General features: G+C 43.0%; 1 protein-coding gene across 9 annotated transcripts in view; it reads left to right on the forward strand.

The window, feature by feature from the left end:
- Nucleotides 1-14,640, forward strand: part of PTGFRN (prostaglandin F2 receptor inhibitor) — a 117,163-nt gene that overhangs the window by 66,987 nt on the left and 35,536 nt on the right. For 8 of the 9 annotated variants that reach the window (XR_011134858.1, XM_068910068.1, XM_068910077.1 and 5 more), the window contains 3 exons: nucleotides 8,691-9,056; nucleotides 9,871-10,290; nucleotides 13,729-14,112. Coding sequence is in view for 8 of the 9 variants with exons in the window: in XM_068910044.1 (XP_068766145.1) it covers nucleotides 8,691-9,056; nucleotides 9,871-10,290; nucleotides 13,729-14,112 (1,170 nt within the window). In the remaining variant the exon portion in view is untranslated. Of the gene's footprint in view, nucleotides 1-8,690; nucleotides 9,057-9,870; nucleotides 10,291-13,728; nucleotides 14,113-14,640 lie in introns of those variants that run through there. The other variant, XM_068910104.1, reaches the window with a different exon arrangement.

The following is a 14,640-nucleotide window of genomic DNA, read 5'->3' on the forward strand; positions in this document are numbered from 1 at the left end:
TTTTTCCTTTCTTTTCCCCCTTTGCTCCCAGCTGCATTTTGGAGACTTATCACAAATAGTTTTTTATGTACAGCCTTTTATCTTTAGCTGTCAGTCAGTGGTGGGGAAAGGAAGTGGAGATCACGTGTGATAAAGAGTTGTATTTGACATACAGAAGAGTCTAAAAGATGATCTTTAGTATGAATGTTTGTTCTGTTCAGACCACAAGTCTGCAGGGTCACAGAGCGCTGAGGGCTGCTCAGTTTGAGCTAGCCTTCTGCTTTGTGCAGCAAAGGTGATATGGTTCCTCTCTCCCTGCTACCTGCAGTAAGCTACCTCTACCTTCCTATGGCACACCTATTCCTGTGACTGGGGGGAACCAGCCCTTCACTGAGGGGCTTGGAGTATCAGCAGCCAGTGATACAGTGTTTTAAGGCTGCATCTATGCACTACTGCATATGCGGCCTCTCTTCTGCCTAACAAGCTTCCGCTGTAGTTTACTGGTCTCTTCTTGGATTGTAGCTATCAGGAGTTCATCCCAGAAGCAGTTATAGCAAATTCCTGCAGCTCATTTTCATTTCTAGAGAAAATGGGTTGTCTGCTCAGGTGAAGGAAGTGCTAGTGGGTTGCTTTCCAAAAGGGTAGAGCTGTAGGGTGAGAAGATACTTCATGCCTCATAGCCCAGAGGTGCTCTGAGCATGCAGCAAGGGAAGCAATTCTGCCTGTTGCAGTTACCTTAGCAGGGAGTCATGGCAAGAGAAGAAGGCCTCTCTTCTTGTGAGACAGTTTAATGAAGGTTTTCCAGAACAGACCTTTGTGGCCAGTGATCAGACTCAGTAGATCTGGTGTACTTTGTATGGCGAAGTAGTGTTCTCTTACCATCCTTGCCTTTTTAGATAACAAGGCCTTCCAACTGCTGTTTCCAGATCTTGAACTTGCCAATTACTACGTATTTGTCCACAGTAACGTTTGGACACTTGTAGTGGGCAGAATAGCTCAGGCCTGGCTCACCAGATGTTCATCTGGCCCCCTGTACTGAGATTGTATTCTGCAAACTTGTGCTGTGTGTGGGTGAGTGGGGGAAGGTGCTTTTTAAGGGGTGAGGGCATGGTGGAGTCTAGTCACTTTTTCAACTGAGCTTAGCTGACTTGCTTCCTTAGCCTCTGACTATAGACAGCAAGCTAGAGAGAAGTTTTTGAGAGCTTCTGTCCGTGGATGACAGAGCCTAGGTAACTAGCCAGCTGAGGTGGCAAGCACCTAACACAAAGTGGTATGGAATGCCTCTTACAAATGGGAAGCTGCACCATAGCATAGCTGGGAGCTGTGTCCTAGTGAAAGTGGTTTCCTGAGGGGTGTTTGAAATGCCTTTTCTCAGAGGGATGTGAGTGGCAAGACAGAACAGCAGGTCATTACTGTGCTCAAAAAGATGATGTTTTAATCCTTTCACGTGGATCTTAATCCATATGGCATGGATGGACTTCTGCTGGAGGGGTATCCACTTTTTCCCCCAGTGCTGGAGATTTGGCCTTTCTGAGACATCTCTGATGGCATGGAGATTAGAGCAATCCAGCAGGATTGCAGTACGATAGCATTTCTGAGGCTTCGCTTAAGATGCAGTATGCATTTCTTCATCCTGATAGAGATAATGGGTTTTAAGCAATTACACCCAGTCTAATTCCTTTTGATAAGAGCTCTACATTATCTAAAAAAAGAACCTTAGCCGCCTGGGAAAAAACAATGTAAATGTCTCTCTCCTGAACTCTCTCATTTGCTCTTCACTGATACCTTGAGAAGATATGCTGCAGATCTTTCAAGCCATAAAAATCTGCTAGTAGTTGTTCAGGTATAGAATCACAGTTGGGGAGGCATAACAGTGCAGTTGATTTGTAGGGTATGGAGCCCTGCGTGCTTCAAATACTTCAGCGCTATTATGGTGATTAGTTCAGACACAAGGAATGAGATTTGGTCTCTTTCAATGGACCTCGTTCTCTCCCTGTGCAGGCTCTCTGGTTGTGAGGTGCAGGTTGCTTCTGCTGAATAGGGCAGCCTGATTTTTGTAATTTGGAAAGAGTAGCGAGAGCCTGTCATTTTATTTCGGATAGATCCCAACTCCTACTGTATGTTTGTCTGCCTTGGGGAGAAGAGTATGGTGCTGGCGCATGTTATACAGGGATGGTAAGAGATCTCACTTAATTAGATTTTTTTTTTTCTTCTTAAAACCTGTAAAGGCATTTCAATAGTTTGTTAAAATTCTGGTACTTCTTAAGGAAATTCCTTTCAATCTGCTTAATTTTGCTGTTTATTCCTCTGTTTTATATATTTTGTATTTATAAATACATATATACATACATGCACACCATGTGGGCTAGCAAATTTAATTGGTTGCATTTAAAAAGGGGGGGGGGCGAGAATCTCAAAGCAACGTGCTGTTTGTGCAAGTGTGCCACTTCTAGGAAAATCACACTATATTAAAAAATATATATTCTGTGGTAACAGTATTGAGAGGTTTTGCACATTGTGGACATTGTAGCTTTTTCTCCCGGATAGTCACATATGACATTCTTGATTTGGAGCTGCTTAATGATAATTGGAGCTGGGAGGGGAGGCAGGGAAAAGGGGAAGATTGGAAATAGGGATTATATTCTCTCATGCTGTTGCGCTTCTGTTCTCCTTCCCTAGAGAAGAGCCTGTGAACGTGTGGCGTGGTGTCTGTCCCTTCACCTGTCTGCTGGCTGGAAAAATTCACTGAATTCTTCCCAGTGGGGGCCTGATCCGCCCTTTTTCAAAACGGGGAAGAGGATTTGTGTCGATATGTCTCCTTGGTTGATCAAAAAAGATGAAAAAATCAAATCCTTTTTTCTGTCTCCATTCTGTAAAATGGCTCCATGCGTCACAAACGCTGTAGTTAAGCAGTGCAGTACAGAAGTGGGAGCTTTGGCATTTTGCTAGGAATAGGACGCAGAGTGCACAACTTCCATGGCAGGGAATCCACTCCTGATACTTCAGTGTGGCAGAAGAAGGGTTGTCCCTGCTCAGCCCCCTCATTTACACAGTACTGTGGCAAAGTGGTGCCTAGACTGAAAATAAATGAAGCAGTTCAGGGAGGGAAAAATCATTACTACCATTTGCAAGGTTGGCTGCAGTATTTTTTTTTCCAATCATAAACTGTTGTGAATTTGAATAGGCTGCTGTATTTCCTTTCCAGGCATGGCAATGTTTAGCTGGTAAATTAAGTAACCTTTTGTTTGGAAAGCTCTGTTGAGATGCTTTTGGGATGACAGGCATCAGCTAAGTTGTTGTTAAGTCTCCTGTTGACTGCCTTGGTTGAGGAGTTGGGCTGGGTGTTCTCACTCTTCCTGATGCAGAGGCTCAGAGTGCTTAGTCTGAGCCAATTTACTCATTCTTCAGCTCTTACTTTTTCAGCTTTAATTGGCTTCCTACTGGATGTCACAACGCATTTTCCTTTGGATGGCGGACATAGTCAGCGTCCTTCTCTAGGTTGCTAAGAACATGTTTTCATATTAGATAGGGCGGCCTAGGGCCGGCTGGAGGAAGCATGATGTGTAAGAGTGCTGAAGTAGAAGTGTGCTCTCTTTGCAATGGGAATATCTTCTCAGCCTTGTGGGTGACTCCACAGGTAACTTAAGTCATGTTCTTTCTTTCATAAAATGATACAGAGGTATAAATCCTGCTTCCAAGATATTTTCTTCATCAATAATAGCATCTCTGACATGAGAGGAAATTCTTACCAGCTCTTCTTTCTTGAGGAGCTTTGTAGCTTGTTGAGAGTTTGAACAGGCCACCTGTTCTGTAGATGCTACTTGATTTTGCTGCCTTGCTTTCTTGGTTATCCTAAAAATCACAGATTGCTATTTAAAGTACTTGAATTGACTTAGCAACCCATCTACTTGGTTGTTTCCATTTCCCACTCTCCTCTTTGAAAGGTTTTGATTCAATGACAGCAATGACATGGTGCATCTAGGTGATGGGACAAATTCATTTAGGTACTGCATAGATGAGCACAGCTGTTGATCACTAGAGAACAAACGCTAGCCTAAAATTGCATAGGCTGTGTCTGGGCCATCTTACCTCTGTGTTAATGTGACAGACCCCAGTTTATTATTTTACCTTGAGCCGGACTTTGCCTGTGTTCCTGGTGAAGCTTTCCGTGCGTTCCCTAGAGGGAGTTCTCTGGTCACATTTTGATAAGTGGCCACCGAGGCTCTGTGATTGCCCTACTTTTTGGGTGTTTCTGGCCCAGCCCAGCAAAAGCACCGCCGCTTCCTGACAGTCCTGTCACCTGTCTAATGGGCCTAATGAGTCCCAACCTGTGTGTTTGTGTGCTGACCTCCTTACAGAGACTCTGTTATCTTTTGTTTTGGAAAATAGTTCTTTGCAATTTCATCTGGTGGTCTGGTAAGTCTATAAAAATAGTGTTTTGCATGTAAACAATTAATCTTGCCCTCAGATAGGGTTGATGTCCAGCATTGCTGTTTATGATACAGAGCCAGTTACTGAGTCTTTATTTTGGTGGGCTCTGTGATACTCTAAAATACTAATAAACTGTCAGTGTTCTGTTGGTTCTTGTCACTGGTGTATACACTATTCTGTCCTGCTGCATCTGTTTCTACAGTTAAATAGGATTCAAGTGAGTTCATTAAGAGTATGTCACCTTATATTAACACTGAAATATACTAGGTGTCATGGAAAATAAATGCTCCCAATAAGTCTACAGAGTGTGAAGCTCTTCTGTATTATGAAAGCTGAACTTTGATTACTCTGGGAAGATGGGAGGGGGGAGGTATGTGGCTCTAACACAGGGCTCTGCAAGAACAAAATATTTGTAAAAGCTCCTCATTTCTCTGCTGGAGCGACACGGAGCTCACCTCCTGCCAAGGTCAGTGTCTGTACCTCTGTGCCTTCTGCTACAGTTACATGCAATGTTAATCCCTCAAGCACAGCAAAGAAGGTAACACCTTGTTTAGCAGCTAGGGATACTTTCGCTGTTGATTGCTACAGAACAAAAAGCAGAGCCATGAATTCACCGTTTGCTGGATAACGAGCCTCCCAGGTCGCCTAGAGTAGCAGCTTGCTCACCCTTGGTTATCTGCTCTTGTAGGTACTCTTCCTTACCTGTGGAAAATTAGAGCACACGAGATGTTCTGCAGTAAGTTCACGTGCTCTGAACCTGCAGTTGCTGTCTTTATGTGTGCCAGCCTTATGAGAAACCTCATTCATCTTAGCAGTCATGAATGTTCTTGTTTGTAAAGTATAAAACTATGAGAAACTCCTATAGGCTGTCCCTTTTCTTTCCTGCAACCTGTTCCCCTGCCCTCCTTGCAACTTATTGTGAAACGGAAATCGTTGTCTGCTTTTGAGACTGCTGTGAGGAGGGGGATCATCTATGATTTGCAGCCATGGGGTACTGATTTTGAACGGATTTGCTGAGGCGCTCCTATGCCCCTGTCTTTCCCTTTTACTCCCTTTCTCTTCCGGAGGTGCTAATCACCTATGCCTTCATTTAATGTCAAAGGGTCTTTAGTGACCTTGGAAGGAAGAGAAGCTGAGCTGTCACTGTTAATCTTGAGCACAAATATGCAGCCCTTGCCACATTAGTCATGCCTTTGTCACCTCTAGATTGGATTAGTGCAGTGCACGGTATGCGGTTCTACAGCCAAAGACACATGCAGAACAGTGTTGTCTGCTTGTTTCAATGTCATGGAAGAGTATTTTCAAGAGAAGACAGCATTTATGAGGAATGCTCTCAGTCAGGATCCTCAGCTGACTTCTCACACTGGTCTGTCCAAAGTCTGTCCAGGCTGTCAGACTGTGCTTTAAAGCTTACCTGTTATCTCTTTTCATAAGAAGATAAGTTGAAGGATTGAATGGCGCTTCAGTTTAAGGCCTTTTGAGGCCTGTGTGTGCTGGAGTCGTCAGCAATTTTTATTTACTGTAATTGGTGGGTTTTTTTTTTTGGTACTCCTGATTTTAATATATGGCGCTTGTGTTTAGAGAGATGTCCTTAATGGTGGTTGTGGGACAATACAGAGGCAATAGTGTTTTTTCCCCTCCTACCCCATTCACAGGTGTATGATGCAGAGTAGTCCAACTTCCTAATTTGGACTAGTCAATCACTTGATCGGATATATAATAACAGGTATTCCTATATGGTTTAATTTCATTTACAGTACTTCTATGTAAATAAAAAAAAGGGGTGGAGGAAGGGATAGAAGGGATAAGAGATTAAACCCAGTCATGTTAAAACTAAGTTTAATGAAGCACCAATATTGAACACAGGATGTCATAGTAATCAGGAAACTGGACTGGTATGAATGAGCCTGTGCACTTGAATACCCTACAAAGCAAAGAGTATGCTGGGAGTTGAGCATAGGATGGTAAAGACAATGTCAGTTCTTGGTCCAACTGTTCACTGAACTGTGATGCAAACCTTGCTGCCTGTAATTGGGGATCAAAGATGATTTTTTTTTTTTTTTCTTCTCGTTATGTTCAGTGTACCCATCTACTTATTTCAGCTTTAAATGCCCTCAGGAGACCTTAAGTTTTTGACACATTTCTCCTCCATGCTGCTCTGGAGGGGTCAAGCTGTGCTTCATGACAGGTTCCCCAATAGGTGATTTCTCTACATAGGAGTAGTTTCTTTGCCCATCCCTGGGTGCTTAATGACATGATGGTTCTGAGCCAGTGAATAGGGTCTTAATCTATGGTAAGGCGTATAATATGACGGGTGGGGAAGGCTCAGCAAGTATGTTGGTGTTCATAGCCATAGATGGTAGCTTTTCCAAGGTGACTAGTAAATTACAACGGTTGCAGGTAGTTTTGTTTAAGTTCAGCTCTGCCTGACTGGTTTCCCAGATCAACCTTTAGGTTTATCTGATCTTGCTCTGTGTTTATGGCAGTCTGCTTGGTTTTAGGAAGATCTGTCCTTCTGTGTTCGACTTTCTTATATTCTCTCATGCTGCTAAAATGTTTTGCTTTGGACTGGAGCTGGTGGGATGCAGTAGGTTTGTGTTTGGAGGCTGAGCTTAGATAGGATTCTCATGCTGAAAAGGTTGTTGTCATTAGGACTATAAATCAAAACTGTTTGCTCTTCTGGGAAGCTAGAACTGCCGAAATCCACGTGCAGCTACTGAGGTTATTCTTTGGGCTATAGAGCCAAATTCACCAGAAAAGTCTCCCTCTGTGTCTTTGCCAGGTCCTCAGGCTAGTTTAAGCGGTTTTCACTTTTTCCTGGAGCATAATGTATTGCCTTGCCAGCCTTCTACAGAGGTGTTCTTCTGTCCTTCTAGTGAGACGGTCCCAGAAAACTTGAGCTGGAAAAAAAAAACAAAACTGTTTCTTCCTCTGCTCTGTATAACTCCCAAGTGCCTTGCCTTCAGTACAGTATTCTTGATGCTATTTGGCCTTTTATGTATTACTATGTGCCAGTCTAGCAAAGAACAACCGTTCTACACTACGTGTAGCCTCTGTTGTGGTGGTGATAGGAGAGAATTTCTTCCTCTTTAGTACTTAAGTCTGGTATTTTGAGGTATTTTTTGAATTGTAGACTCTAGGGTTATTTGATGTCTTGTTTCTCAGCAACTTGATGTATACTTGAATCCTGTTCGTGACCCGTCTTCTGATGTGGGAAGGCAGGACAGCATTGCCCCATGGCAGTTCTGTGAGTAAATATGGGACATGGCTAATAGTTACTGTGGAAGTCTGAGTACTGGAAATGGACTGCTTTTCAGTTTGGATCCTGAAGTTCTGGTTCTTGGCTACCTAGTGACTATTGATGGTTCTCTTCTGACTGAGTTACAGGAGCTGAATGTAAATTTGTCAGTGGTGAAATGCTGCACTGGTAGTGTTTCACAGTGGCTAATGTAGTTTTACTGTTGTGCCAACATGTTCTGGGACTTCAACCAAAGACAAAGTGTGTGCTGGAAACAGGAGGGATTGCAGAAATACAGTATGAGCAAACTGTGTCTGTTGAAATCAGTTCTTTCTTTTAAATCATTTAAGAGGGCAGGGAAACTCACCTGGGTTAGAGAAGCTGTGACCTTTTAGGGCGGAGGTGACTGTACTTGTTTCATGGAGAATGTCAGCTTACCACTTTTATGGCCCTTAAGCTACAGGAAATTTAGAATTTCCTACTTTGAACCTCCCACTGATGTCAGCAGAAGAGTTTTAAAGCAGCCAGATCAGAATATGCCCTCACTGAAAACTGCTAGTTAATGTTGTTTAAGTGTCTTACTTAGCACTTGGCCTTTGGTGGCGAAACTGCTGTCCATTTGATCTGTACTTAGTTCTCTGCTTTTTATTTTATTCCTCCCTACATTTTTCTTTCCATTGCTTTTTCTATCTTTGCATTTCTTTACCTAACGCATTACTAAATGAGCAGTGAAACAAAGATTGCCCACACTAAAAATGGTATGCTTATGGGCTTTTGCTTCACTGAGATGTTAATAGGAAAGACTGTTCTTCCTAATTCTGGCTTTCTGCAGGGTGGGGTGGACAACCTGATTTTAATTATATATATATTATATATACAATATATAATAATATATAAAATTAATATATACATTGTCTTTATATTGACATATATATTTTACACACACACACATATATATTTGTCAAAGTTTTCAGGTGAACAGCTCAGCTCAGTAATTCCTTTGTTAACTTTCTGCTGTCTTTTTCTTAATTCTTCTACCCAGCTTTCTGCAGAGGACGTATTGTGAGAGTGCCCAAAGGTCCTCTTATTCGAGTCATGGGCACAGAGGTGGTGATCCCTTGCAGTGTTAGCGACTACGATGGACCCAGTGAACAGAACTTTGACTGGGAATTTTCACGGGAGACTGACTTCATGCGGATAGTGAGTACCTGGGATTCTACGTTCACCTCTGAGGAGTACCAAAAACGTGTGGGCCAAGGGGATATCAAACTGAGACGGAGCAGCAACGATGCTGTGGAACTCGTGATTAGAAACATCCAGCCAGCTGATCAAGGGAAATACAAATGCTCCACACCCAGCACTGATGCCACCGTTCAGGGAAATTATGATGCTGAGGTCCAAGTGAAAGGTATTTCTGAAGAGTGAGGTGTGCTCTAAATTTGTTTTGGATACTGATTTTACATGTACATTTCATGCTGAATTTATGTTGCTCATAAGCGTTTTTTTTTTCCTGTTACTGTTTAATTTTCCTGATGCTAAAATCCCAAATTAGGAAGTATGATAGCAGCAGAGGGAAGTGAGATGAAGAAGTGAAGGGACGCTGTTACTCTAAATACCACTGTACTTTTTCTATGTAGCAAATATGTAAATATAAATGGGAAAACTAAGCAGTGGGTTTTCTGAAGATGTCGGTGAATATTTAATCTCAGTAAGCCTCTGGGCAGAGAGGCTAACTTTAGGTACAAAACACAGCCTGTCTTCTCTTTTTTATTTATAGTGTCATTTAGATATCTCTGTCTATGAAGGAAGTAATCTTCCTTTTCCCCTTTAGCATGTTGTTCCTGCAGTTGTGTCCTAGCTTTGCTCTCTCATTTAGAGTTCTTTAGTAATAATTTGGGAGACAGTTTTTTGAAGTGTTTTATCTTTTACTACCATGAAAATCAAAATAGTTCTGAATGGGAACAGCCAGAATAATGTTACTTGGATGAGAAATTGAAGTGAGGGGAAGGATTAAATGAAGTTGAATGCTTGTCTAAAGTGGGGTGCTTCCTTTAATGATTTTTTTAGCTGAATTTTCTTGTTCCTGGAATGCTGCTGTGTGGAAGAATGATTGTCCAGGTGATGATCTGTGGTGGTTTTACTACCTCAGAGCTGAACCAGTCAGTGTGCTTTCCTTGCTCCCATTTTATGATGCTTGTTTTATTTTTTTTCTTTTCAAATAGTGATTTCTGATGGCTTAATGGTGAGTGGTACAAAAGCTCGTTCCTCAATGTCCCTCAAGCTGTCTGAGGGCGATTCCTTCAAGTTGCGCTGCTCAGCCATCACCACCTCCCCGGAGCACACTCACTTGCACGTGACTTGGCAGATCAAAAGTGGATCAACTTGGCGGGACGTTCTATCTTTGACTCATGAGGGCAAGTTCCAGCCTGGTCCTGGCTATGAAGAGCGCTACCGAAATGGAGATATCCGTTTGGACACTGGAGCAAATGACACATATCGATTATCTGTGTCCCAGGCCTTGCCGATGGATGGGGGTACCTACAGGTGTCTTGTGAGCGAGTGGGTGAGAGGGGCAGATAGCTCATGGCAGAAGATTCAGGAGAAGAGTGTGGAGATAGCAAGCGTGGCAGTCCAACGGACTGGTAAGTATTACTGGTGAGAGACTGGCTGGGGTTATCAAAGCTTGTAGCTTACCACTGTATTGTGTCGAGGCTGTGATACTCTGAGAGTAGAAATTGGGTCAGCTGAACTAAATGAGGGTACCTTCCAGGAGAATTAGACTGCTGTTTGGGTGTCTGGCCAGTCTACCCCTGAGTTGGAGACCAGTGCTTGTTGTGATTTTGCAAGCTCTTATTTTGGGGGAAACGGGGATGATGGCATGGAAGGATTGACTACAGTGTCTTAGATGTCTAGATGTAGATTTTTACCTCATGCTTAGATCACATCTGATCACCTCTGGTTTCTCTATTTTGTAAGCAGCATCATATTTACCTCTGAGCGTACTAGACTTACCTCTCTGTTCTCTCGTTGATTTAAGGTTGTTCCATAGCACCAAACAGCTGCATTTCCCCTTAAAGCTGCCTTATGCTTCAGTGACAGGCGTGAAGCTTTTCTGTATGTTGTGTATTAAAATAATTTAGAAAGATGGGGACAAAAGAGGAAGGTGTGGTGATGATTTCAAAGGACAAATGATCCGGTACTGTCCAGTGGTTTCTAACACTGCCACTGGAGAACTGGACTGATTGCTCCACTGTGTTGGCAGGGGTCTAGGATAGTAATGGTTCTTTTAAATACACTATTGCATGTCTGACTAAGGCGGAGTAGATTACAGGTGTTCATGAGACAAAAATACAGGTGCTGTGCTGAGGATATTCGGATATCTCTGCCCATAGGTTTCAGTAGATGCAATGAGCACTTAATTGCATTAGCATTACTATTGCCGTTTGGAGGAGGGAAAGCAGAGGGTGGTGCATTTTGTCACTCAATGGGCGATAAAAACAGGCGATGATGATCCCTAAGAAATATGAGTGTATTTTATAAAATGTCCAGAAAGTAAGGGTATCTGCCATTCAAAATCCTTTAATCACTACAGGGAGGACCCAGAACTGCTGGGTTTTGGCTAGCTCATTTGGATGTAGTTTTAGCATCCTAGCGGTGCTTAGCTTGTGATATCTGATGGGATCAATCTGCCTTGTCTTTCTCGAGACGTCTGTTACTCAGTAAAGCTTGCATGTGCTCTCTGCTGAGACAAGGGTTGCTAATTAAGAGCTGTAATTCTCCATTTTGTCCTGCTTCTGGAGAAGTTGTTTTAAGTAGATGACATTTAATCAGTGGCTGAGGACAGACTGAGAGGCCAGGAACAGTAGCAGTGCCTGATAGGCTCTGTCATTGGCAGCACTGCCAATTTGTCAGGGGCGTGAAAGCTTTGGCTAAACTTGCACTAAATAGAGAGGTCATTCTCCAGCAAAATGATGCGCAACTTGTTGCGCGCATATCCTTTGGTATGACTTGCAGAGCATCTTGTGCTGGCATCTGAAGTCTCTGAGCTGCACCTGCGTGCTAAGGTCAGCTTGAGTTCTAAATACCAGACCTGGGTACTACACTTCTCTTGTTCTCTCCTGGGGTTGAATTGGCAGAAACAAAATAAACAAGCAGATAAATGATAAAAGGTGAATTAGCATATCCAAAGTGTGTACTTAAAAAGAAAAAAGCCAAAGCTACTTGTGTAAGTAGCACAGGACCCGTGTGTAATTATGTGGGTTCTTTTGCTGCTGTTAGTTTTCTCTGCCTGCCCATCACATTTGTCTCCTTAAATTATGGCATCTCTGGGCCTGACGTTGTACTTCTATATGCTTTTTTTAATAGTGCCTTAACAGGGGTTTAACCCTAAACGAGGCCTTCAGACACTTCCATAACAGAAAAAGGAACCTTAAGTAACCTCTCTTGGAGTGCTTCTCTATGGTTGTACTGCCAGGCTGTGAGTGCCTGTCACTAGCGCATGAAGACCAAAGTGTTCCTTGGAGTATTGCTGATCTTAACCTTGCAGATGAGTCTTATTTGGTATTCTGGTATCAGTCTGTTGAATTAGCTAAGCCTTTCTACTCTTTCTGCTAAATTCAATCCTATGACAGGAGCGTGGGAGAAATCCCAAGGAGGGTCCTCATCAGGTAGAGAACTTGGCTTTCTCTCTCAGGTGGGGCTTGCAAACTTCTGTTAAGTTTGACTGTTGTTCACTCTCCGATGGGGAGCAGTGAGAAGAGTGCTGCTTGGTTTTGCTGGCAGTAGTAGTGGCCAAACAGAAACTCAGTTTGGCTCTGGCGTTTATAGATTGTCTCTCATTCCTGATTATAGTCCTAGAAAGGTTTTACAGGTGTGGGTATGTATTATGCACAGGGTAGGATGTGGTTTTACGCAGAAGTCACTGCTCTGCCTCTGAGGCACAGCTGGCTATTTAAGGCAGGAGCCTGTATCCTTTCTTGTACTGGTCACAGAAATGCTGAGAACAGCTACTACTGTGGCAGCCCTGTCCGCTTGCTTTAATTGAGACTTTAAGTACAGCTGCCTATGCGCTGTGGAAACAGTTGGTGTTGCATCTTTAGGATGACAGAAGGAACAGGTGAAGGCATATGGTGACCACATAACTTGGTATGATTTGTGCTGAGCTTTACAAACAGTACAAGCAGCACTCTTGGTTCATCTCTTATATGTATGTCCTGAAGTCCCTGATGATATTTATTTACTTATTAACTAAACTACTGCCAGCCTGGTAACCTACAGAATGCAGAACGTCCTGGTTGAATGCTGGCTGTGGTCATGTGTACTATGTGTATTAAAAATAGTCATTGGCCAGAAGAGGAGTTTAAATGTGTTGTGAGTTGCTCTTGGCGTTGCTGCAAAGTCTCTAGCGTGTGTAAGTGGAGGAGTTAGCTGTGTAAGGAGTTATCCTTGCCTTCTGTTAGCTTCCGTTTCATGTTTCTGCCACACCCCTGCAGTCAGTCAGGAGTTCAAAAATGTGGCCGTGGCTGCTTCTCATCTCAACTGTATTTCACCCTTCTGTTAGAGGAGCTCAAAACCATTTTAAGAGAAACCAAGTTGAGCTCTAGTGTAGTTGCTAGTGGTTTCAGTGGAGGGTCTCCCTTCTGAGAGCAGTACGGTAACACTTTGACCCTCCTGTGAGAACAGGAAATCCTTTACCTGTTTTCACGCTGTGGGAGGGTTGTGTGCAGTTTGTGACTGGGACAAAGCCTTCCCAGGTGATCCTGGACCAGCTGATTTTGACTTATGAAAACTGTTCTCTCTCCCTTCCCCCAGCCCCTTCCGCCATCACATATCCCTTGCTTGAATGATAAAGCATACTTCTTTTGTAATAGATCAAGATAATTCGACAGCTTAGTAGCCAAGGAAGCATGTGAAAGTAGGACTACTGAGCTACTTGAGAAGTTTCTGTCTGTAACAGAACGTGAAGCATTGGATAACTTATAGTGGGCTCTTTTAAAAAAAAAAAAAAAAAAAATATATATATATATATATAACTTGTGTGTTTTTTTTTTTGTTTGGATGTTTGTCTCTTCTTTTCCAAGCTCTAGATGTGCTCATCTCAACAGGAAATGTGTCTGTGACTGAAAGAGACTCCCTGGATCTTACCTGTAACATCACAACAGACAGGAGCGGTATTTTCCAAGTTGAGGTGATGTGGTATTTCACTGCGTCTCCTGATGGTACCTTGTCAGATGCTCAGGTTTTGCTGAGCATGGACCATGATTCTGTTGTCAGTGACTCAACACTCATCAGCCTGAGCCATGTGGATAGGAACTCCTATCGCCTGCTGGTACGTGACGTGGATGTGGAGGACTCTGGCTACTACTTCTGCCAAACAGCTGTTTGGGTACCACTGCACAATGGGAGCTGGCATAAGGTCGTGGAGAGAACATCTGCACCAGTCAGTGTGGTAGTGACAGCATTAGGTGAGTGGTTGCGCTGTCAGACTTAATGGATAACATACCATTCCTTCTTTGCTCCCATCAGAAAAGGGAGAGGACTGTATAGGGTCTCTTATGTGCAAGTTTCTGTCTCATTTGCAAGTATCCATGCGTTATCTATATGTAGGGTATCTCCCTCTCGTATGTAGAAAACGCTGATCTATCCTGTGGAGTTTTGCGTTTGTGCATTATGGGTGTTTTGGATCTCCTAATGCATGTCCTACCCGTGCACTCCACTTTCTGGTGTCACTGAACAGTCTGCAAATGAAAAATATTACCAGAGGGCATCCCTAGTCTGCTGGGGGCTGAAGCTGCCTCCAGTGTCACTTTGTCTCCTTTCATCCCTGTTGTACTGTCAGCAGGGCTCTGATCTAGCAACTGGCATTGTCTCTAAGCTCTGAACACAGTGATATCAAATGGTTCCCATGGTTTTTATGAATTATATGCCATAATAATTATTTATAATGCAAACTTCATAGTAGACTCTAATAGCTTTCCAAGTTTGGGATTTTT

Source organism: Struthio camelus, chromosome 1, assembly GCF_040807025.1.
Source record: "Struthio camelus isolate bStrCam1 chromosome 1, bStrCam1.hap1, whole genome shotgun sequence".
Classification (NCBI taxonomy): domain Eukaryota; kingdom Metazoa; phylum Chordata; class Aves; order Struthioniformes; family Struthionidae; genus Struthio; species Struthio camelus.